General features: G+C 42.9%; 1 protein-coding gene across 3 annotated transcripts in view; it reads right to left on the reverse strand.

Annotated features, from left to right (window-relative positions):
* Positions 1–860: 860 nt before the first annotated feature.
* The window catches only part of CACHD1 (cache domain containing 1), a 204,106-nt gene continuing 179,910 nt past the window's right edge, over positions 861–25,056 (reverse strand). For 2 of the 3 annotated variants that reach the window (XM_050961970.1, XM_050961968.1), the window contains 11 exons: positions 23,160–23,282; positions 20,553–20,652; positions 20,299–20,415; positions 18,258–18,418; positions 16,496–16,582; positions 16,172–16,288; positions 14,927–15,078; positions 14,568–14,729; positions 13,432–13,509; positions 11,786–11,887; positions 861–2,504 (listed from right to left, as the gene is read on the reverse strand). In XM_050961970.1, the coding sequence (XP_050817927.1) occupies positions 2,266–2,504; positions 11,786–11,887; positions 13,432–13,509; positions 14,568–14,729; positions 14,927–15,078; positions 16,172–16,288; positions 16,496–16,582; positions 18,258–18,418; positions 20,299–20,415; positions 20,553–20,652; positions 23,160–23,282 (1,438 nt within the window). In that variant the 3' untranslated portion in view covers positions 861–2,265. The remainder of the gene's footprint in view (positions 2,505–11,785; positions 11,888–13,431; positions 13,510–14,567; positions 14,730–14,926; positions 15,079–16,171; positions 16,289–16,495; positions 16,583–18,257; positions 18,419–20,298; positions 20,416–20,552; positions 20,653–23,159; positions 23,283–25,056) is intronic. The other variant, XM_050961969.1, reaches the window with a different exon arrangement.

Below are 25,056 nucleotides of genomic sequence, written 5' to 3' on the forward strand. Positions count from 1 at the left end.
GGAGTGGAAGAAGCTCCGGGGTCCCAGGCTCTGCGAGAGTTTTCCGGGGCCCCCGCAGTGAGTGATGGACCCCGCTCCAGGGGCCCCACAAAACTCTCGTGGGAGGCCCCTGTGGGGCCCGGGGCAAATTGCCCCACTTGTCCCCGCCTCTGGGCGGCCCTGTTCTTAACTACATATGCTTTTTGTTTTGCCTTATGCTAATGCTGAGATGGCATATTTTCCCTTTCCCTTAGCAAATATGAAAAAAGTAGTAGCTCATTGCCCAAGAGCCAGGTATTATCAATGACTCTCACTGAGAACTCCCAGTAAGTTGGGCACAAAGATCAAAGCCATTCTGTGCTCCAAAAAGAGAAACAAGATTCTAGCATGAACATCTCAAAAACATGAACAGGATTTAATATCTTTCAGGAACTGCCTGCTCAGAACTCCCCCCCCCCCACCTCTTCCCATAAAACCAGCAATAAACAGCAAAGCAAACACAATCACATTTTCAATACCTTATTTTTTCTATACGCTGTTATTACTGGCCAAGGTAAGCTTGCATTGTTCTTGAACTTTCCCAGGAGATTTACTGTTCAAAGTAGTTACAAACAGGGCTTCTTAAAATAGATTTTTAAAACAAATACTGCAGACTGCATGTAAAAATAAAGCCCATCAGAACTAGAGAGAGAACCATTGAGATAAGAGTCCTGACTGTCAAGATGTTTACAGAACTTTCCTTTGAAATACCCATTCAGCCACAGAATGAGAGGGAAATGAAAGGGAACAATCTGAGTTCAACCATAAGTAATTCACAGAACTATACTTTATACAGTTTATTTCACTAGAGATTGAAATTTTATACATAGTATAAAGGGGTATCCTGATATCACACGTATACTTACTTTACTGTACTGTTTATGAACCTATTTTTTTTTTACATAATACAGTATTAAGTACCCTATTCATTAAAACGGTATTCAGAAATCTTTAAAAAAAAATCCCTACATAAATGGATGTTTATCATATGCACAGTGCAAGAATGTTTGTATAACATTTTAATCACACAATGTGAATCTAAAATACAACACTGTGATTTAAAACTAATTTAAAATTATGATGCCCCATGTTGTATTAGCGAGACTTGATTAATCCCTGCATGAATCACAAAGCAGTACTGAATCCCAGATAAACAGCAGCAGTTTATAATTATGATTTCAACAGAAACCTTCTGTAACAATCTGAATTTTACAATGTGTTTTACCACCTTCTGATTTTGCCAATGGTCTAAGGAGACAGAGAAATGGGATGTATTTCATTTTGGAATTCTTTGATCGTTAATGCAGTTCAAACTGTATTATTATAATGAAGGGAATCCTGTCCCAGATCTTGAGGGCCTGTAAGGGTGGTCAGAGATGTCAAGACAGGGAGAATACTTAGTGCTTTGGTAGGGAAGCAGAGGATTCTTCCCTTTTGCAAATTTAAAAAAAACTCAACCTATTACAAATCCGGTGGCAAAATTTACACAAAACGACTGTGGCTAGAAAACATGTAAACAAATCAGAGAGTGATTCTTCATTTTCCCTTTTTGCAAAGTGGGGCTGTGGATGAATATCAGCTGATAAGAAACAGACACCTTCCTTGGAAGAATTACTTCACCATCACACAGAATGCGTGCTGTCCTTGTCAATAGTCACCAATGTGTTTTTCCCCTCCCCCCCAAAGTCCATGAATGTTTCAAGTTCAATAAATAGTAGAAAAATAATCCTTTACTTAAAAATCTTGAGATGCATTGTCCCAGGTCCGACACAGCAATTGTAAGAGCAATGTACTTTCTAAAAAACAAACGGAAACCTCAAAAAACCCATTTCTGTATCCAACACCTTTTTTGTCTCTGGCAGCACAGATTTATACTCTTCCAGTTAAGAAAAGTAAAACATCTTCATCTTCTTTGAGTTCTCCCTTCTCTTGGCTCAGCTTAACAGGGTTCCTAAAGCTTCAGTTACTGTATAAACTTTTATCCCTGTGTTTGGAGGTCTAACAGGCCTCCCGCTGCATTTTATTAAAATGTTATGGCAGGTCCATTCATCATGCTCCTTTTCCCTCTATTCCAGAGCCAACATTACATTTTGTAAATGTAAACGTTGTGTGCATGTAACAGTTTCTTTAGGAAGGTAGTTAAACCACTCCTGGTAAAAGCAAAACCACAAAGCTCCCCATTGCTGTATGGATCGTTGCTAACGAACTGCATTTCTTTTCCCATCTTTTCCCAAAGAATTAAGTGTATTAGCATTCCGCATCCACAGTGTGCACTGTGACTGCCGCCTGTAAGTGGTGGCTGTGATGAAGAGTTGGATGGTGCAACCTGTAGTGGTGAAACTTATGACTCAAGAGTGCAGCTGTTTGAGGTGGGGTATCCAGATCTAAATCTTCATCATGGTTTCCAATGTCAACACCAGCTGATAGTGGATCATTATTGCATGGAGGATTTTCACTGTCTTCCTGAGGACTCATAGTGCTATAGCCTAGAACACAACACAATACCAGTAAGAACAGATGGTCCAGGGCAAAAGGCCCAACATTTCAAGGTACTGAATGCCCCAAAACCCATTAAGATCAATGGAGGAACTCAATAATTTACAGAATAGGGCCCAACAAACAAAGTTTTAAAATAAAGACACACAGTAGACAATCTTGTACAGTTTTAAAATAATTCCTTTCTCCCTGCTTTTAAATAGCCTCTTGGCAGCCTCACTTTGAAATATCTGGTTCCCTACCAAACAAACCAACCAAGCTATCTACCTACTGGCATTTATTTAAATTTATACAGTAAACAAGTAGTATGGTTTTGGAGGCAAAAGCCTTAAAAATTGTTTGGACTTTGCAAATAGATAAGGAACAAAAACCAGGTTAAATTTGAGCATTGAATTTAAATTGAACATTATTCCCATTCCTAATAAACTAAAACTTCCTTAGAAAAGTCATCAACTATTCTAATGGGAAATACTTCACATTGTCTCTGTATGATTTTTGAAAATGATATATATATTTAAAATGAAAAAGGTCCTTGCAGATGAAAGTGTTCTATTTTCAAAGTTCTGGGATTTTTGTAAAAAAAAATTACAGAACTTTCCTTAAAGTTTCAGAAGTAACAGAATATTAATATTCTGCAGAATCTACTGCCAGCATCCATCAGTACTTACCTATGAGCTGCTCTGCTCAGATTTATGATAGCCAAACCAATCTGCTTGTAGACAGCTGAGTAGAAATGTTTTGTAACTAAATATATACATAGCTATATCTATCTACACACACAGACACACACACACAGTGTTGAAGAGTTACATCTAATGAATCCATAAGAAAGTACTTAAAATGGATTAATTGAGCCAAATCCTGCAGACCCTTTTCTGGCTAAATCTCATGAAATTATATGACTACAGCAGGGAGACAGAGGGAAATACTCTGAAATCTCGCATGATCTCAGACAAGTGCCACAGCACATCTACTGCAAAACCCTTAAAGCAGCCTGGTATGCCTGTGTTCAAGGTACAGCATGCATCCTTGCAACTGATCAGACTGGATATCTTACAAGAATATTAATTTGGTCTACCAAGAAAGGAGGATAATCAAAATACATCTTATATCACCTAACTCCTAAAAAGGCTTTCATATCATGCAGCTAGTTTAATCTAGAATAACAAAAGTGAGTTTTAGTTTGGTCATGGCATTTCCTGAACTTCATTTATGTGCTGTAACTATGAGAACAGTATTACAGTTCTGAAAACAAAATCCACAAAAACTAGAAAATTTAGTTCTCTGCTAAACAAGGGCTTATGTTTTGTTACCTTTCAACTGTTTCAGGGTCTTGAGACTAACGTAAATTAGTTGCAAAACTGGTTACAGGACTATTAAAAAATATAGTTTAATGCTATTGATTTCACCATGTATTTGCTGTGTGGTCTAGCAACCTCTGTCCAGCTATTCTGCATTTCTTCTACATAAAAAATCTCTCTTATTTCTTTGAGAGAAGAGATACTGAATTGTATGTGACTCAAGTTGTTCAACTGCAAATCTTTCACATATATTAAGGTGTACAACTGTCTTTTCCACTGTGTTGTTGCTTTAGACATTGATAATAAAGCTTCACACATACTTAGTACCTTTTATCTTCATGGACTTTACAAATATTAAATAACTTAGACTCAGCACTCACGTGAGATAGACTAGCAATGCTTTATAAATGAGGATATTGTGGCCAGGTCTACACTTAATAATTAGGTCAACCTAGCTATATGGCTCAGGACTATGAAAAAATTCACACTCAATGCAATTTAGTTGGGTCAATGTAAACTCCACTGTAAACACAATTAGATCGAGAGAAGAATTATTCTGTCAACCTAGCTGCCACCTCTTGGAGAGATGGTGTCATAAACAGATAGTTAAGGGTTAATAGAACAGGAGTACTTCATGTCTCTTTTGACTGTAAAGGGTTAACAAGTTCAGTGAGCCTGGCTGTCACCTGACCAGAGGACCAATCAGGGGACAGGATACTTTCAAATCTTGAGGGAGGGAAGTTTTTGTGTGTGCTGTTAGTTTTTGGTTGTTGTTCTCTCTGGGTTCTGAGAGTGACCAGACGTGCAACCAGGTTTCTCTCCAATCTCCCTGATACAGGTTCTTATAGATTCAAAATAGTAAGTACTAGGCGATAAGGCGAATTAGGGCTTATGTTTGTTTTCTTTATTTGCAAATGTGTATTTGGCTGGGAGGAGTTCAAATGTGTATTTGGCTGGAAGGAGTTCAAATTTGTATTTTGCTGAAAGGATTTTAATTTGTACTTGTATACTTAGGCTGGGAGGGTATTCCCAGTGTCTATAGCTGAAAGACCCTGTACCTATTCCATTTTAAATTTACAGAGATAATTTTTACTGTTTTTCTTTTTTTAATCAAAAGCCTTTCTTGTTTAAGAACCTGATTGTTTTTTTATTCTGGTGTGAGATCCCAGGGGACGGGGTCTGGATTAACCAGGGAATTGGTGGGGAGAAAGGAGGGAAGGGGGAGAGAAAGGTTAATTTCTCTCTGTGTTAGGATTACTTTCTCTCTCAAGGAGACTCTGGGAGGGGGGAGAGAGAAGGAGGGGGGAAGGTGAATTTTCCTCTCTGTTTTAAGTTTCAAGGAGTTTGAATCACAGTAATCTTCCAGGGTAACCCAGGGAGGGGAAGCCTGGGAGAGGCAATGGTGAGGGAAAGGGTTTACTTTCCTTGTGTTAAGATCCAGAGGGACTGGGTCTTGGGGGTCCCCAGGCAAGGTTTTGGGGGGACCAGAGTGTACCAGGCACTGGAATTCCTGGTTGGTGGCAGCGCTACAAGTACTAAGCTGGTAATTGAGCTTAGAGGAATTCATGCTGGTACCCCATCTTTTGGACGCTAAGGTTCAGAGTGGGGAATTATACCATGACAGATAGATTAATTACATTGGCGAAAAAACCTCCTCCATTGACGTAGGGAGTGCTACCATGGCACAGCTGCATTGCCGTAGCTGTGCTGCTGTAGTGTAGACATATCCTGAGGCTCAGAAAGGTTAACTCACTTGTGCAAGGTCGCCTGGGATGTCAGGGGCAGGTCCGGGGTTAGAACTGCAGGGTTACATGGGACACAGAAGATAACTATGGGCTGGGAAGCAGAGGTAGAGGGCAGAGCAGGAATAAGCAGCAGAGCTCCCAGATAGACCACCCAGACCTCACAGGCCTGCTGGAGAGTGCCTACTTCCCTGGCCCAATGGGCAACCGAACTCTATTCCCAGGCAACCCCTCCCATTCCAAAGAGAACACTGTTTTTGTTATCTCTACGACTGGTACTTTTTATGACTGTTGAATTCCCTCTCTGAGAAGATACTGACCAAGAGTAGTGAAAAGTGACTAATGATTTTGGCTGCCTCAATTTTTGGATTCTCAAACTGACCTTTGAAAATCAGGGTTCTCTAAAGGTATGTCACCTTCGGCACCTGAAATCACTTGTTACTTTTCACAATCTGAGTCATAGTGTCCCTTTAGCTGAGAAAAAACAGGATGATGATAGGGAATCTGGTCTCTCCTATCTGCGATGAAGCTATGGATATCTAAAGAGGAGGTTACTTACCTGTAACTGGAGATTCTTGAGATGTGTGGTCCCTACCTGTATTCCACTGTGAGGTTATGCATCCGCACCACACGCCCAGGGTTAGAGAGTTTTGACTGCAGTGCTGTTGGTCTGCGCAAGTGCCCTGGCTTGCTTTGTGCTTCCAACTGAGGCAATTTTGCTCCCCCTTGCTTGTTGATATAGAATGCAGTTACAGTGTTGTCCGACATTATCAGGACGCGGTGAGAGTGGATGAACGGGAAAAAAACCTCATATGCTTCCTTACAGCCCAAAGTTTCAGTACATCAGTGTGCACACCCTGGACTCTTGGGGTGTCCATGTCCCTTGCGTGGTAGCGTGGTTGTCCACATAAGCTTTCCAGCCTAGTCGGAATCCGACGGTAATGCCAGGTTTTGTCTGGAGAAGAGGGGGGACACCCATACATACATGATAAATGTTTGTCCATCACTGGAGGGAAGGACAGTATGTCTGTGGGAACTGTGAAGAGAAGGTTCATAGATGACTTGGTGAGGACACTGACCGTAGTCTTGCTTGAAGATAACCATGATGGAGTTTCACGAATGGAGTGATCTATGGGCATGAAGCCATGTGGCCAAGTATGGACAGGCATGCCTTGCTCATCACTCAAGGATTGCTCATAATGCAAGCTAATGATCTTGTTCACAGTCTGGAACCTGTCTGTGGGAAGGTAAGGCTTGCAGTAATAGAGTTCAAAGCTGCCCCAGTGAAATCCACAGATTGCGTGGGGGTGAAGACAGACTTTTCGATGTTTACCCTGACTACCAGAGAGGTGAGGAGGCGGCGGATCATAGAAATAGATGTGTAGGCCTCTTGGTAGGATCTGGCAGTGAGCAGCCAGTTGTTGAGGTACAGGAATAAAAGTAGGCTATTATGTCTGACATGAGCAGCCACCACTGAAAAATACCTTTGAATGCCCTGGGGACGGTAGCTATCCCGAATGCACTCTATATTGCAAATGGTTGGATCCCACCATAAATCTGAGAAAGTGTCTGCGGGCGGGACGAACGTCTATGTGAAAGTAGGAGTCTTTCATATTGAGAGCCATGAACCACATGCCTTTATCTAATGATGAAATTATCACTGCCAACATAACAGAAATCTGAGCTTGTGGATGAAGCAACTGAGATGACAGAGCTGGAGGATTCGTCTTCACCCACCCTTCTGGTTGGGTATGAAGAAGCAGGGCCAGTAAAATCCCATTCCCTAATGTTGTGGTAGAGGAACATGTTATATTGTCCCTCACTGCAGTAAAGAGCTCACCTCTTGGGTGTGAATACTTTCATGAGAGTGGTCCCCGAAGAGATGGGTACAGGGGTTTTTGAGGAGGTAGCGTCACAAACTTGATTGTATAGCCATAGTGGATGATGTTCAGCACCCACCTATCTATTGTACTCCAGGTGTCGAAAAAGAGTGTTAGACAACCTCCAAATGGAGTAGTGCGGTTGCGAGGTGTTAAGCTTATTGGTTCACGAATGTCGAGCTCACATCTAAAATAACTCCTGGTTGAGGGTTGAGACTGAAATGCCGAGGCCAAAGCAGGAGGCATGGGAAAGAGGGACCTTTGAACCATTTTTTTTTTCTTTTAAGTGATGGCTTGGATGATCTTTGGTGGTGAAAGTGTTGGCACCTATACTGTGGTGTGGTTGACTGGTGATGAAACTTCCTTTTGCGGGTAGGTGTATAAATGCCCAGTGATTGAAGGGTGGCCCTAGAATCCTTGAGGGTGTGTAGGGAACTGTCTGTCTTCAAGAGGTGGGATTCAGCAAAGGGGAGGTCCTCAATGGTGTTCTGGATCTCCCTGGGGAATCCTGAAGAATGGAGCCAGGACTCCCTTCGCATAATGCTGACCATAGCCATGACCCTAGAGGAAGTATCAGCTGCATCAAAAGCGGTTCTGGCTATTAATTTACCTTCCTCAATGAGAGCTTGGAAATAGGCACAGTCCTACTGTGGGAGACTGCTGGTATATTCCTCAAACAGCATAACTGAGGGAATCATATTTAGCCAATAGCGCTTGATAATTGGCTATCTTGAATTGTAAACTGGAGGATGAGAAACCCCACTTCCCAGTAGGTCGAAGCACAGGCACTGACTTGTATTTTTACTGGTGGGCACTCCACCTGTTCCCCGAGGCCCCCTTCTTGCTCCACCTCTTCTTGCCTTCTCCCTCGAGGCCCCACTCTCTCTGCCCACTGTTCCTTCCTCTCTGTCCCCCCCTTCCCCAGTGCATCCCAACTGAACAGCTGATTGGCAGCCAGCCCAGGGGGCCCTGCCAAACAGCAGTCCCGGGGACTGGAACCAGTGTGGCTGATGGGTGCTGAGCACCCCCTATTTTTTTCCATGGGTGCTTGAATCCCAGAGCACCCAAGTAGCTGGCACCTATGGGTCTAAGCATTTTCCTTTTTAACTACTGGCATAGAACTAGGATTTTGCTGCTTGGATCTTTTGGAAGCAGCCTGAACCACCAGAGAATTGGGAGGTGGGTGGGAAAATAGAAATTCTGAGTCTTTAGCTAGTACATGATAGTCTCTCCACACCCTTGAAGGTAGGAGTACAGGAGGCAGGAGTGTGCCACACCATTCTAACCAGCTCCTTGTTGACATGGAGGGACAATCTTGTGAGCGTTGAGGTATGGAGGATGTTTCAAGAGCTTGTGTTGAGAGTCCTGGATTTCCTCTAATGGGATCAGAAGTTCCCCAGTGACTGTGCAGCAGGTCTTGGAATTGCTTGACATCATCCAAGGGAGAAGGAGATGTCAAAGTCACTTCTTTCTCCAGTGACGACGATGGTAGTTTAGTCAGTTCCGGTGGAACCACTGGAACCAGAGCATAGCATTCTCCTCTGTCGTCAGATCCGGGGGCAAGTTTGATGGTTCCCTTGGAAGGGAAGCAGGAGGCGACTCCCTAGAGAACTCAGGAGGAGGATACTAGTCCCGGGGTCCTCAATATGGCCAGTTGGCGGGATCAATGGGTGCTCATGGAGGTCCCATGCCAATGACTCAGAGGCAGATGTGGTGGTGGCTGTTCCCAGGGTCATGCAAGTCTTCTGGGAAATGGGTCAGAGCAGTATGGAAGAGGCAGTTCTTCCAGTGGGTCTGAATCCCCCAAGGAAGAAAAGGTTGACTGGATTCCAATGGTGGCAACACTGGTGCTGCCAGAGACATGTATGTTATATGTGGTGTGAGTACTGCAGGGAGATCTCTTAGGGGAGATGAGTTCTCTGGGGACTGAAGATCCCGATGGAGTGGGGGGATTCTGGATCTGGGAAAGCAAAAACGACTTGTAGCGCAGCCATGGATCCAGATCTCCCATGAGTGTGAGGGACTCTATCTGTTTGGGCCGCCGGAGCTGGTGCCGAAGCTGGTATCCGGCGGTGGTCAGACTTCACTGGTATTAGGAGGGTCCTGGGTCTTGTGAGGAGCCAGGGACAACAGTACCAGTGGGTGCCATTCTGGAGGTGGTGCAATCCAATGTTTCTGACCTTTCTTCTCATGCCTAAAGGACTTAGGACGTCCTAAGTCCTCATGAGCAGAGCAGGTGGACGGAAAGTCCGATCTTTCTGATGTTGACTTAGAGGAAGACTTAGTCCCATGTTTATAGCAATGTTTCCTAATATCCTGACTGGGCCTTGCCATGGGGTCTGTGGTAATGGATTCACTTGCACCAGAGTCAGACTTTGTAGCGAGAGGGGCACTCCTTACTGAATCAGGCTGATGAATGGGGAGGGTGGTTCTTGGCCTAGGTCCAAATGGGGTTTCATGGCCATCTCCATGAGATATTTAAAGAGGCAAAGAGCCTGCTCTTTTTGGGTATGGCTGGGGAACGACTGACAGATACAGGGAGGTTTAGACTGGAGATTAGGAAAAAGTTCCTAACTGTCAGGGTAGTTAAACACTGGAATAGATTGCCTAGGGAGGTTGTGGAATCTCCATCTCTGGAGATATTTAAGAGTAGGTTAGATAAATGTCTATTAGGGATGGTCTAGACAGTATTTGGTCCTGCCATGAGGGCAGGGGACTGGACTCGATGACCTCTCGAGGTCCCTTCCAGTCCTAGAGTCTATGAATCTAAGATACTGCACTGAGCTTCTCCTATGCAGTATAGGCAGTGTTGATGGTCATCACTGACCGAGAAAGATGCCGGGCAGAAGGTAGAGTTTGAAGCCCAGAGCTTTGGGCATAGTGCGGTAACCAAATGGGTACGGAAAGGTGGTTACTCCATAAGCTACTCTAAAACGACTAAAACTATTAAAAACTGGTAAAACTACTAATCTACAAATTATTTAAGAATTAATAGAACTATTTACACCTATTTATTTAGAATGATGTCAGAGATGAGGACACTGAAGGTTCCGACCCAGACCATACAATAGTGAGAAGGAACTGAAGAGGCGGTTGGTCCGCCCTGCCCTTTACCACCTTAGTAGGAAGCACAAAGAGAGCCAGGGACCAGGGTGCATAGATGGACCAACACACATTGCTTTCAAAACTCTCCAACTCCAGGCACATGGTGTATATGCATAACCTCACAGTGGAATACAATAAGGACCATCACTTGCAGAAGAAATTAAGTAATATGTATCTTTAAAGAGCTGGGCAGGAGATGACCCCTGCTGGCAACTCAGTGCTACACGCTGTCAAGGCAGATAGTGAGGACTTTCTAGGAGTGTAAGATATCAAACTCTAACACTACAAAAATCAGAAGTAGTAACATGATCAGTCTGATTTAAACACAGTAAAGATGACATTCGGCTACTGCCAACACCCCAGCAGACAGCCTTGTCTACCTTTGACTTGACTTAACTTACACTGAGTCATCCTGATGGGTCAATAACTTGATACAGATCTAATTGCTCTAAAGACTTAAAAAGAGTTAGCCAACTGTTTTTCAGAGTGGAAAGAAATATGACGACAAAATGATAGCCCTCCAAAAGGGTTGACAATGGAAATGTCATCAGACACTAAATGACACTAGCACAAACACCATTACAATAAATATAGTAAACACTGGTCATCTTTTTAAAAGTTGACTTGCACATAAAATGTCTTCCCACTGCAGCAGTATGTGCTGAATGCCCAACAGAAAGGCTAAGAGAGTATTTGACCCCTAGTCTAGTCCAGGCTTAGTTTAGCCTAGTTACAGAAGACACACAACAGATATTACTAAAGTGGAGAGGTAGTTTTATAAAAAGCTGTGAAGGTCACCTTTAAGAGAAGAGTGCCAGCTTCATAGCAAAGGGCATGGAATAAGTTCTCTGCTGTTATCAAGACAATAAACTTTACCTCTTTGAATGGTTTTTGAGATGCTGAATTAACTGTCAGGCTTGGCCATGGGAAAATGGTGTGGCAAACTTGGTCACTTTTTTATCTGTTTGAATTCCAGTCAATCAGACATCCAACAAAACTAACACTATATAAGAATAAGATGCAGAGGATGGGGCATTAAGTTAAATAGCTCATATTATAACACTGCTCTCACAAAAATAGTTTCATTGCTGGACAGTGTCATGCATTCAGAGATGTCAAAATGGTTTAACTATGAAGCAATAAGGAGTCAAGATTTTTTTTTGGGTCTGGCCTTATCCCCTATGTTGCCAAACATCTGAAACAAGTTGAGAATGCAGAGTCATTGGGGGTTTAAAGGTCTTACCGTGATCGCTCTCTGTTCCCGATCGCCCCCAGTACCGACGTCTACGTTCTGGACTGTGCGCGTGCCGCTCAATTACAGCTGCTATAAACCGAGTGTTGCTGACTAGGAAAGAAAAGGGAGCAGGGTTTGTTTTGAACAGAGTGTTTTTATTAAGTTATATTAATGGAGCAATTCAATAACAAGGAATCAGACATGTTTTATAAACTACTTCTTTCAGATGCTGCTATGAAATTTTTATAGGGATTACGAGCTTCCACATCACAGAAATGATGGGACAAAGGTTTGCTGAGAAGTGCATGTCCTCGTCCAGTGCTGACAGCAGGATGAACATAAATCTGATTTACCCCACTGTCTGCTTTGATTAATGAATGTTTTGAAGGTTCCCTGTAGCAATACTAGAACACAGAGACCTAGGAGGCATCTAAAGCCTGCAAACATTTAAACTGAAAAGCAAGACAGACTCACATGAGCTATGTTAGTATCAATGGATACAAGATGCATAACTCAGATCCAGCCCTGGTTTTTGAATCCTTGACGTTGTTCAGATCTTGAATTTTGATTCAACTCATTTTAAGGACAGGGCCACATGGGAAATTCTGATCTCTCCCAAAATCCAGCGGCCTTGGGCCCATCACTATACAATAGAATTATTATATACAGTAGTACAGTCATAACTGAACAGCAAAGAACTAAGTGAAAACAGGATTTATTGATTTTTCATTTAACATTCTTGCTGAACTGAAGCTAGGAATTAAAGGGCCAGATTGTGCCTACCCCTTCCAAGGCTGCTCATGGGCAGAAGCTTACACATCCCGTGCAGTCATAACTGCAGTTCCTCAGCATTCTAAAAGCCATTCCCAGAGCTGGTTGGGCCACAGAGGGGGGGCCCCCACTACAGAAAGGATGTGGACACATTGAAGAGAGTCCAGCGGAGGGCAACAGAAATAATGAGGGGACTGGGGCAAATGACTTATGAGGAGAGACTGAGGGAACTGGGCTTATTTAGTCTGCAGAAGAGAAGGGTGAGGGGGGATTTAATAGCAGCTTTCAACTACCTGAAGAGAGGGTTCCAAAGAGGATGGAGCTCGGCTGTTCTCAGTGGTGGCAGATGACAGAACAAGGAGCAATGATCTCAAGTTGCAATGGGGGAGGTCTAGGTTGGATATTAGGAAACACTGTTTCACTAGGAGGGTGGTGAAGCACTGGAATGGGTTACCTAAGGTGGTGGTGGAATCTCCATCCTCAGAGGTTTTTAAGACCCCGCTTGACAAAGCCCTGGCTGGGATGATTTAGCTGGGGTTGGTCCTGCTTTGAGCAATCGTCCAACCCTAATCTTCTCTGATTCTATGAGAGCTTGCCACGCTGCAATATGTGGCAGAACAGGCAAGTAGCCATTGCACACCAGTGGGCACTATATGGCCCAAAACGAAGAATATTTTTTGAGGTGAGACTGAAGGACAGTAAGGGTTACAAACTAGGTCATTTAATACTTTGGCCCTGTTATTTCCAGAGCAAAGCTCACACTGTCATATCAAGGTGTTAAGAGAAATGAAAAACCCTCCACACTACAGCAAGCCCAAGCAAGAAGCTCGCAAATCCTGAGCCTAATACTGGCACATTTTACAGTGACACAGCTCAGCACTTACTGATTCCTCTGTCTTCATGGCTGTCATCATCTCTCTCATCCCTATCATTCTCCAGGTTGGACATACGCACTGACATTTCTACACACCGTTACAAACAGAAAAATGCAACTGTTAGGTTGATCCAAATTTTTTCTCTTATTAACAACTGTCAGCCTGGTGGAGTGGTGGAAGCACTCTGCATTATCATGCTGGAGTACTATGCTTTGGGAATGGGCTTGGGAATCCTTGTTTTGGGGCTGGCTGGGGACAAGACATACCAAGAAGAGAATATGCCAGGTACCCTTGAAAGGAACTGGCTTGAGTGATGCAGAAAGTTTAGTGAACAGGCTCAGACTGAGTCAGTATGGTCCAGTGGATAAAGTCCTGGACCAGGGACTCAGGAGACCTGGGTTTTATTCTCAGCTCTGAGACTTGGGCAAATCACTTCCCCTTCCCATGCCTCTGTTTCCCCTACCACACTTTGTCTGGTTGACTACTTAGATTGCAAACCGGATTGCCCTGCCTCTCATTATTGGTACAGTGTCTAGTACAACAGAGTCCCAGTTTCAGTTGGAGCCTTTTTTAGTATTAGTGTATGACAAATAAATAAATAATAATAATTTTGCCCTTCATCCCTTCCTTTTGTAAGTAAAAGATGCCACAATGATGAATTTCTCTCAGAGTGCAAGTGAGGGAGAAAAGATACAACCAAAAAGCAGCCTCGGAGGAAGCATTTTGAATATTGTAATTCTAATAAACTGCTGGCAACAGCACTATTACTTGCTAGAAAACAATCTACTATTCAGAAGTTACAGGGCTGGTATTAAGCTGGGTTTACTGCTTTAGCTCTAGGAAAGTTAATCCATAGCATCCTGAGACTTGTTTTAGCATTTTTTGTCCAGGTCTTCCCAAGGAGACAGCAAGTCTAGCTCTGTACCCAGCAGAGGGCAGTGGTACACAAGTACATTGGACAGTAAGTACATCAGTTATGTAAGGAGGGGAGTGGGAGATAAAATAGGAATCAGAAAAGAAGCAAGAATAAAGGATTCCCAAAGGATAAACCAAAAAATGATCTTTGAAACTAGGCAGAAGAATGTATGAAACAGCTGGCTTTTTATCCTCACCGCTAGTATCTCCCTCACAACTTATCAGCTCACCCTGTGCAGCAAGAGGTGACATGTGCTGGTGACTCCTACGGTGGATCTGGTGACGATACGCGTATACTGCCAGAACGAGCACCATGATGCATCCCATAATACCTCCAGCTACAGGACCAACCGGAGCACTTTTTATCATGTTCAAAGTGACCACTTCATCTCCTTAAAAAACCCCAAAACCAATAAAAAAACAGAGCATAAATATGTTGCAAAAAAGTTTAAATCAGCATTTCTATAACATTAAAATAAACTCAAGGCTTCAGCACATGACTTTTGTGCACCTACATTGATGGTGTATGCAACAAAATACTGGCAGTTTAACAGTTAAATATATATCCTCATTAAAAAACCAGAATTACCTATCGCACCCATGTCATCCACATAAGGGCTTTTAGCTCCCACAATGCCACCAAAGCATTCCTTCTGAGGTGCGCAGTAGGATTTATCCAGATGGGTCTTTCCATCGCTGTCCACCATACACCACTCACAGTCCAACACGCCAAAGCAATCCCTGGAAGTGAAGAAAAAGACTGGCTTTACCTTAAAGAAAATCATTTTCGGTTGGATGTATCTCAGTATATTCATAGTCACTAGACAACTTGGAACCAAAATCCTCCATAAAGGCTTACAGCTCTGATGATTGGCTACAGAAGTGTCATAAAGGTTTAAGTTATACAAGGTAAATCCTATGAGGAAAGAGCAGCTTTGTCATAAAGGGCCAGATTCACTGGCCTGCTCTCCTCTTTCTGCACCACTTAGGCAATGCTAAGGGAGAGCAGACCTCCTGAAACTCCTTGGCTGGAGACACTCTCAGCATGAAGGAATCCCCTTCTGGGTCCTGTCTCTCTTCGAATGCCCCAGTGACAGGGGTGTTTCGGCTTGGGAGGGGCACTGAGAAGGTGTGGTTGAAGCATGACGCACTCTGGCTTTATCCAGCTGATGGACTATTTCTTGGAGCTCACAGCCAACTGGCACAAATCAGAGCAGTCCCCAGGCTGTTCTAACCAGTGTCAGGGGCAGAGAATCAGTGGACTGAAACTGGCTCCCTGCCACTCCGCCTGCTCTGCTACACTCCACAAAACTGAGTGCCTCAGAGAATTTGGCCCTGATCTTTGCTAGCCATGACCTGAGCCACAAAGCCTACTACACTCATATCACATTTAAGTGACACAGTTTATTTTTTGCTGACAAACATCCTTGATTAAGCAGTGTCTACTCTCATTGTTTCTATGACCACTCTCCTTTTAAGATCATCTGCTTCTCAAACCGTGCAGGCAAATATTGTGGCACTTCCCCTCTAGCTGAGACATGGAATTCATTGTCCCTTCTACGGCTCATTTCTCCTCACTTACATTGGCGCATTCCATTGACTTCAATGTAGTCAAGACAGGGTGTTACTGAGGCTCTCAAATGCTGTTAATAGTAGATAGACGATTCAAACAGGAAAGTTTACTGCATGGTGGCATCAGGAACATGGCTGCAATTTTATAGCACTTTATTTATTTAGCGTCAAGGGAAGATTTGTCTGTATTAGAATAAATAACAGCTCCTAATAATTTCAAGCCCTGCACATATTTTCAGAGAGGGAAAACAATGCACCTTACCCACTCTCCAGCCTCTGATTACACCGTGTGTTAATACATTGTGGAAGAGCATCCTGTAGGCTAGGATCAATTGCTGTGAATGTCATCGGTTCCTGGTGGACTTCACAACTAGGATTCCTACATTGAGGAAAATAATTGAGATCATGTCACAAAAAAGAATTGCAGTACAGCCAATCAAAAAAATTCAACTTTGCTAAGTATAATCCAACTGTTTAATCACTCTATTCTACCAGGCCCTGCATATATGGTAGCATGAGAAAGTAGTCCATATTCAAGGGTTACAGAATTTAATACTCACAATAACAATGTTACTCGAGTTCTCACCTGCTTTCTGCATTGGTAAGGTTGCCAGTACATTCATTGACCTCTAGAGGGCATTCACAAGGGCATTCACATTCATTTTGTTCCATTCTTTAGAAAAAAGAAGAAATGGCCAGTTGCATCAATATAAACTGAAGTCCAAATCCTAGTCCCAGCATACAGCCAGTGTTTTACATACCATATACTGAACAGACACCCAGTTTGTAAGACTAAACTGGCTATTTATTAAGATAACTATTTATTTACCAAGACACTGAAACTTCAGCTAACATACTGGCCTCTTGTGCACTGGCTGACTTACTAGTGCCTTTTCTACAATCTATCCTCCAGCAACCTGGGCTCTTCTCTCCAAATTCCATGCAGGTTGCTGCAGCTGAGTCATTAGGAACCAGGGCATGCTTGGGGTGGCAAGCAGCGGGGGGCACTCTGCCGGAGCCGCAAGGGCGGCAGGCAGTCTGCCTCCGGCAGTTTGCCTGCAGAGGGTCCGCTGGTCCTGCAGCTTCGGTGGACCTCCCACAGGCGTGCCTGCGGAGGGTCCGCTGGTCCCGCGGCTTCGGAGGACCTCCCGCAGGCATGCCATATTTGGGGTCAGGAAGGAATTTTCCTCCAGGGCAGATTGGCAGAGGCCCTGGAGGTTTTTCGCCTTCCCCTGCAGTGTGGGGCATGGGTCACTTGCTGGTGGATTCTCTGCTGCTTGAGGTCTTCAGACCACAATTTGAAGACTTCAATAACTCAGGCATAGGTTAGGGGTTTGTTATAGAAGTGGATGGGTAGGGTTCTGTGGCCTGCTTTGTGCCGGGGGTCAGACTAGATGATCACATTGGTCCCTTCTGACCCTAGAATCTATGAATCTATGAACCAGCGGACCCTCCGCAGGCAAACTGCCGGAGGCAGCCTGCCTGCCGTGCTTGGGGCAGCAAAATCCTTAGAGCCGTCCGTTAGTAACTCATAGTCAGGCTAAGCATTAGGAACTCAGCTGGGAGAAAGGAACCCTCCCACCCCCATGTGGAACAACTCCTCTGCTCCTGTTCTGAGTTGCAGATAAAGAGAATATCCCCAATGGACCTGTGGCGCTACTAGCCCTCTCCTTTGCACATTTCCCAAGCCCCTGAATGCTAAGAAGCAGAGAAATCTCTTCCTCTCTCACCCATAGCTCTGCAGGGTGATCACACACAGAGCTCCTTCCCTCTTCTGCCGCTTTATCACATTGTTTTTATTGTAGTCAAATCCCTTTGCAGAGACAGGGTGTGAAGGCAGTGAGCTTGGCACCTATGTGACAACCCATCATATTCCACACCCAAAGGCAAGTGTTAATAGTCTGTAAAGAAGGTCCTGTTTCTGCAAACACTCAGCCCTGGGAATGATTTTGCCCCAGATGAGCACTCCCATTCAGTGGAACTATTTGCAAGCAAAGTGATTCACATGCCTGATCATTAAACAAAAGGGAGCACTGGCAAACGCCAAGCAATGGAGGGGAAAATGGCTTAAACTCCCAGAAGGCTTATATGACATTTTTTTTAAACTACTGTGCACCATGAAAAAGAGCCTAATAAATCTGCAAACCCTTATAAAAGAGGAGCATAACCCTACTCATTACAAATAAAGTACATTTTATTTACACAGGTACAATATTTGTTTTGTTCTGATACGAGTTGCACCGTTCATGTTAGCTTAGCCTACAAAATGACCAGTGCTTTCAGTCTTCATTTGCAATAAAATAAAAACCAATACCTGAACTTGCCAATTCGTTTCAAATCACTCTTACCTGTGACAGTTCAGACAGAGCCTGTCTACCATACTGCAGGCACAGAAAGCAAGAGAGTCACAGGTTTCATTGACTATTCCAACAAAGGCATTGGTTCCAGGTATTCTTGTCAGTCTGTATTTAGAACAGTGGCTGCCATGCACCAGGTTTGTCAGATCACCCTAGGGTGAAGCAAGGCATGTCAGAGATGTAGTAGGAAACATACTACCTAGTGAGTTGAAATCTTTCCTCCTTCCCAAGCACATTTAAAGAACCATAAGCTGAAGTAAAAACTATGAGGGAACATGAATGTAGCATGCCTTTTCTTCAGACAACAGGCATACAAATTCACTCATCAGCCTGCTTGGGAGATGAGCAAAACTCAGCCAGTACTGGACGACAAAGCACTTCCCTAAAGATTAACAACATCTGTTTATCTTGTAACATTATGATGTGCCATAATGGTCTCTAGTATAGTACCCTGCCTGACAGTGGACAATACTTCATTCAAATAAATCTCACCTCCCTTCCCTTCTCCATCATACCAATCAAGGACATGCACGAGAGGGGTGGGGGCAAGCAGCGCACGGCTCTCCCCTCTCCCCCCGCAATAGTGGTGGGGGCACAGAGTCCCTATGGCCCCTGGGGCCATGGTGGGAAGCCGCAGCACCCGCGCGGTTGCAGTGCCAACAGCTCCTCTGGCCCCCGGAGCTGTGATGGAGGCACAGAATGTGCCCCCCGCAAAAGCAGTGAAATTTAAATTCCTGCACATGCCCCTGATGACAATTACCTGCTACCTTCACACAGAGATTCAGTTCTGGCTGGCAGGCAACATCACAAGTTGCTGACAACTTGCTGGTGCATGTACTATAAAAATATACTTCAGCTGTGAACTATGTGAAAAGCCGAAGCACTCCCGATTCTGACTCACACAATGCAATCTAAATTTGCTTTCTGTCCTCTGCATTTTCCTTTGCAACAAAAAACTCCTGCTCCCCTCTACTCCCAATCGATTTTGCATTTCAACCGTAGGGAAAATGTTAACATCTATCCTGTTTTAACATAGATCCATTTAACTTGCCTGAGCTTTCAGAAATTTTCTTGACACTTTTACTAATAACCCTAGAAAAGTGTCTTTAAACAACAGCTTTCTCTCACAGAGCCTAGAGTTTTTGACATTATTCCACAGTCATCTTGTACTGATGGATTTGTGACATTGTAGTCAGTACACTCTGCACAACAACATATGGCTGTCATGAATGTGGGTGAGGTTCTCTCTTTTATTGGACCAACTTCTGTAGGTGAGAGAGACACTTTCGAGTGCCACAGAGCCCAGTGTGTCTCTTTCACCAACAGAAGTTCGTCCAATAAAAGAGATTACCTCACCCATGTTGTCTCTCTAATATCCTGGAACCAACACAGCTACAACAACACTAGAATATTAGATTACAGTCTGTTTGCAAGAAAAGAACAGAGGGAAGCTCTATATGAGACAGGATCACCCGTTTTTACCTGAGATTTTTAGAAGACTTCAATTTGACAAATTATACTAAATGTATGCTGATGTGTTTTTTATTTTGTTACCTAATAGCTTCTCTCTAGTTAAGAGTGTAAAAGGCTCCAAATGAGACAGGTAGGAGTAAAGAGGAAGACCCCATCTGTGCACTAGGCTGTGACAACAGAGAGGGCTGGTGACTGGACATAAGGAGCTGGGATCCACTGCAGAAGAAGCCAAACCAATATTTTAAAATTACCCTTAATAAAAAGACAGGGAAAAATAACTTCTCAGATCTCACTTCAGGCCTAGATTATGTAACGTTTGGCAAATACTCACATTCATAATCCCTGGCACCACTCACGTGAGCAAAGTTTGTACAATCTAGCTCACTGATTTTATGTTTCTACAAGGCCACCATGTGCTGCCCTTCACAATGAGTTGGTTTTGGGTCTCCGTTTGCTGTTCCTGGTGATCAACATTGACTGACCTTTGCATCAGTCAAAGTAAATCCAACCCAACCAAAATACATTCAACAAGTAAAACAGGAAAACAAACAATACCTACCACTAGGCTAGTGTTAAATTTATAAAACCTCTGAACTGTTCTGTCACTGAAACTGTTGCAGAGGTTTTTCTTCACGAAGTTTGGGTGGTTTAGAATGTCATTTGCTACCAAAGGTTCCTAAGAAGACAACAATAGAATTTTACTTATAAAAACAAAACAAAACAAAACAAAAACAAAACACAAAAAGTGACTTCAGTACATTCCGTAATCTTTCAAAAAAGAGAGAAGAAAAAAAAGACAGGATTTAGCCAAACCTTGTGTGTAATATGCTGCTGTTCTACCGGAGCATGACCTTTAGGATCAATGAGAGTTGGGTGTGCCACAAGATACCCTCTATCCTCCATAATAAAGCACCTGCCCAATATAAACAAAATGTATTATTCATGAGGTTTCTTTATGTTTTAAAGAAATGGGTAGGTTAAATATGGTTGTAAAAAGAAGCTTAAAAAAAAACTCTGTCCAATACAAAATAAGTCTGTTAAAAATTCAATGGAAATAGTTTTTCAAAGAACTTATCAATATTTCTCTGAAGTTTACAAACCAAATGGTATTGCAGCACTGTACTAGTACTTGAGAATTTGAAGGTGGAATTGACTCGACACAGAAATGAGACCACTTATTTTATTTCCTTTGTCTAATTTGCGAAACATGCATGCAGTAAACCAATAGCATAAATGGTGGAAAACAACAGATTTTAGCAGTTCTAACTGCTTAGCCTGAAATGCTAATAGTAACAAATGTAAAGACTCTCCTATAATTTCCCACCAGACATTTTCTCTTTAAAGTAATGTCAAGTTTTTAGGTTCATTTTAATTGGGGGGGAAGTCACTCCACTTAATATTCTTATGAAAATGTGAATCTCCATCAAACTCCTAATTCACACACCACTTCCCTTCCTATTCCCAGCTCTTCCAGGGTGACTTTGGCGAAAGCATGTAATCTGTGCCTTTGCCCCTCCACCTGTAAAGTGAGGTGTTGGGAAACGTCATTCCATAACGTTCATAAAGCACTATGAGATCCTCTGATAAAAGGGCTTTCAGAAGGGCAAATATCTTATTTTCCTTCTCTCCCATGTCCCTTTCCTATCACCCTCTTTTCCCCAACCACCAATGTCAACCCTTTTCTCACTGTTTCCTTCCCTCTCTGGCTCTGCAGAGACTAGACCTCCTTCTCCTTGCAAGGCCTTTCCCTCACTGGCAGTCCCTCTGCACAGCACACTCCTGCCTCCCGCCCTCTTTCTGTTACCATAGACACAGAACGGAGTGCTACAGAGGAAGGCAAAGGAGCAGATATCTTAAGGAGAGGGCTTAGTCTGTGCAAAGATCAAGAGAATGTGTGGCCACAGAAAGGAAACTGGAAGAGGTTAATGTAGGCCACTTAATGCTCCTGAAGAACTCAGCAGGAGTAGAGCTAAAGTCCCCCAGCTTAACCATAGCTTTGGCTGGGTCCTGCAGCTGTGCATGAATCCCCTGCCTCCTGCCTGGGGCTATGAGAAACTGCAGGAGATGCTTTACAAGTATACAGTTCCCACAACTGCATGTACAGTGTAAAGTCCTGACTGTATCACCCAAATGTAAAAAAACCCCACATACATAATGTTAAAGATAACCTGCACAAAAAAACAGATAGGGTTGTACCACTGACAATATAAGAAGGAGGCATGAAAAGTTAACAGAATTTTTTTCCTACCCAACTTTTGTTTTTACATTAGAAATTCAGGTCTTGTCTGCTGTTTCTCCTGGAAGATGTCATAGACAACTCGCGAACTAGTAGAATTATGATCACAAAAACCATGGGATGTATCCTGATTGACTGGAGATGGGAAATTATTTTTATTCACACTGTTCAGTCTGACTGTTTGGGGTTGGGTTTTCTTTGGTCTGGCTTTGAGGACATCATTTTAAAATCAAATCCCTGACAAACACTTGGAAGATATGCTCTGAAAAATACCCAGAACAGATTCAACATCATAACGCTTTCCAGGGCTGAGAGCACCCAATTCTGTGTCCTGTGATGGAGAGTTACAGCAAAGTACGTAACCCAAGACTTGATATTCATGATATTGTAAAGTTGAAAAAAAGGAAGCACCCATCCCTTTTATTACTATTTGTTTCTGACAAAAACAAAAGTGAAAACAAAACAAAAAATCCCAAAGCAAAATCCCTGACAAGCCTTTTTTATATACCACAAAAACATAAAAACAGGTGTCACATACATTTTTACCTTAATTCAAGATCTCCTTTTAAGCATTCCAAAAATACTTTATCAAGCTACTCTAGCCATAATATAGAGGATTTTCATAGTGAGAGTCTTCAGTGGAAGGCCAAGGGGAAAATGAAACACTCAGGCATGTGTGGGCCACGCCAAGTTAAAATTATGAACCAAAAATGAGACTAGGCATATTACACTACATTTGTAGTATTACTTATTTGATGTGACAACTTAAACAAACTAGTGCTTAATATTTATGCTTCAAATCAATTAAGCGGATTGTGTGATTTTCATATGTAAACAAACTTTGTTCTTTCATACTGTCAGTGTCACCAGTAAGTACCTAAAAATACTCCAGGATAACGACGAGTAACGGAATGAATGGAAGCTGTGTTCATCTTATAATGGATTTATGGGCATTTGTATTAAGCCTGAATAATACAAGAAAGAATGAATTATTTCCCCTTTTTATATTTTATTGATTGTTCATATACATTCAATGTTGGATATCAAGTGTCCAGATTGTCCTGATGAGGATAATGACTGCAGATTGCAATACAGGAGCGTGAGCCAGAGCAAGGAACAGAAAGTTTGAAGATATACCACATGAAAGGTAAGACTAAGGTTAACTCAGTAACCCAAAGGTATACCTTATTTTGTTGCCTCCATCTTGGTTGCAAACTGGTAGCAAGTCCATTAGAACCTTATAGAAGTACCTTAGAGTAAAGTCAATGCCCATCACAGCCACAGAATGTCCTGACGACATTTGTGCACTAAATAGAAAAAGAGAAGCAGGTTGGAGGACTATATGAATAACTGAGCATTCAAAATAATTTAGATTACTGAGTTTGATATGAAGTAAATACAGACAGGCATCCAACCTCCCGAGCATGTAAATGCACCCACACAGGCTCAGACCTGCACTCGGTTAAGAAGTGTAGCTCATACCCTTTTCAGGCTTATCTAGCTTAGGATAAAAGGTATTTTATAAAACACATTTGCTGAAATGTTTTAACTAACATATTTTGAAGCCCACTGTGGACAGGACAGTTGTATTTTAACATGCGATTGCTGGTCAAGGTGAACAAAATGCTCCCACCTAGGTTTTACCTTTACCAGTTAAAGTGTTAAACCTGGGTATATCCCACAATGGAACAGGATCCTGGCTGAGTGCTGAAGAAACCCAAAGTTATCTCCCTGCATTTTATCTCATTGATATGCAGCCCACCCAGTATTTCCTTAGTGATTCAGCTTGTACTAGCTTGCATAGCAGAGAGCACAGTAAGAATGAGAGTCCTTCTTCCAGATGTTTTGCTTGAGCACATCACTTGCACTCTTTCTATAGCAAGAGTCTGTAGAGAAGAAAGCCTCAGATACCAGAAAGACTCATTTTCCACTGCATTCCCTTATACCAGAAGATCTGGTCTTCATTATTCCAGAGTAATTTTTTGCTGGAAAGCGAGATGAAAGGCTCAAACATGGTGAAGTGATCTAAGCAGGCAATTTAAGGGGCCAACAGATATTCACTTTCATTACACATACAACAATGTAAGTTAGGGTTAAAAATACCCTAAACAAAAAAGAAAATAACACCCTCCTCCCCTGGCATCACCACAGTTCACAGCCCCCCTTATGCTCAGCACCAATTACAGAGCAATACTTGCTTCCTGGGGGAGGATGCTGCTTAAAGAATCTTTTCAGCTTCTACGGACCAGAGTGGCCTGCAGACCTTCTGCTTATTACAATTTTTATGGCTTTTTACTCACTCTTCTACCATGCCAAAGGGAACACGAAGCCCCTCTTCAGATTATGTGAAATCTCCAGGGGGTGGTGGTGGTGATGGAATTTGTTTTTATTCTTAATCTAAAGCTTTGCCTTTATTACTTATATAGTTTAAACTCTTTAAAGTGTAATCTTCTCTGACAAAGAGAGGTTGCCCCCTTCTGGTCATAATGTTTATTACTTCAAATAGATTGGAAGCTACAAAGCAGAGAGCAGAACACAAATGACACCATCTTTGGGTATGGCTACACTTGAAATTTCAAAGAGCTGCCGCGGCAGCGCTTTGAAGTGTGAGTGTGGTTGCAGTGCCAGTGCTGGGAGAGAGCTCTCCCAGCACTGCACGTAAACCACATCCTCTACGGGTGTAGCTTGCAGCGCTGGGAGCCGCGCTCCCAGCGTTCCGGCACTGATTACACTGAGGCTTTACAGCGCTGTATCTTGCAGCGCTCAGGGGAGTGTTTTTTTCACACCCCTGAGCGCGAAAGTTGCAGCGCTGTAAAGTGCCAGTGTAGCCAAGGCCTTTCACACTTTTTTTTTTTTAAACCGTTTTCTGCAGTTCTTCAAAACCTCCTTTTTGTATAGGACAGTTCACACCTCTGGCTTTTACACCACTGATGTGTGACTACAAACCTCAGTCAGCTGGCAAAAAAATGGTTCATGTACAAGCACATTAGGGGCTGAAAATATAGTTAATACTATACTAAACATTCCTCGCAGACAAAGACTGCCATGTTTAACATCCTGTCAAGATGACATGATGATAGA

Source organism: Gopherus flavomarginatus, chromosome 7 (assembly GCF_025201925.1).
Source record: "Gopherus flavomarginatus isolate rGopFla2 chromosome 7, rGopFla2.mat.asm, whole genome shotgun sequence".
NCBI lineage: Eukaryota > Metazoa > Chordata > Testudines > Testudinidae > Gopherus > Gopherus flavomarginatus.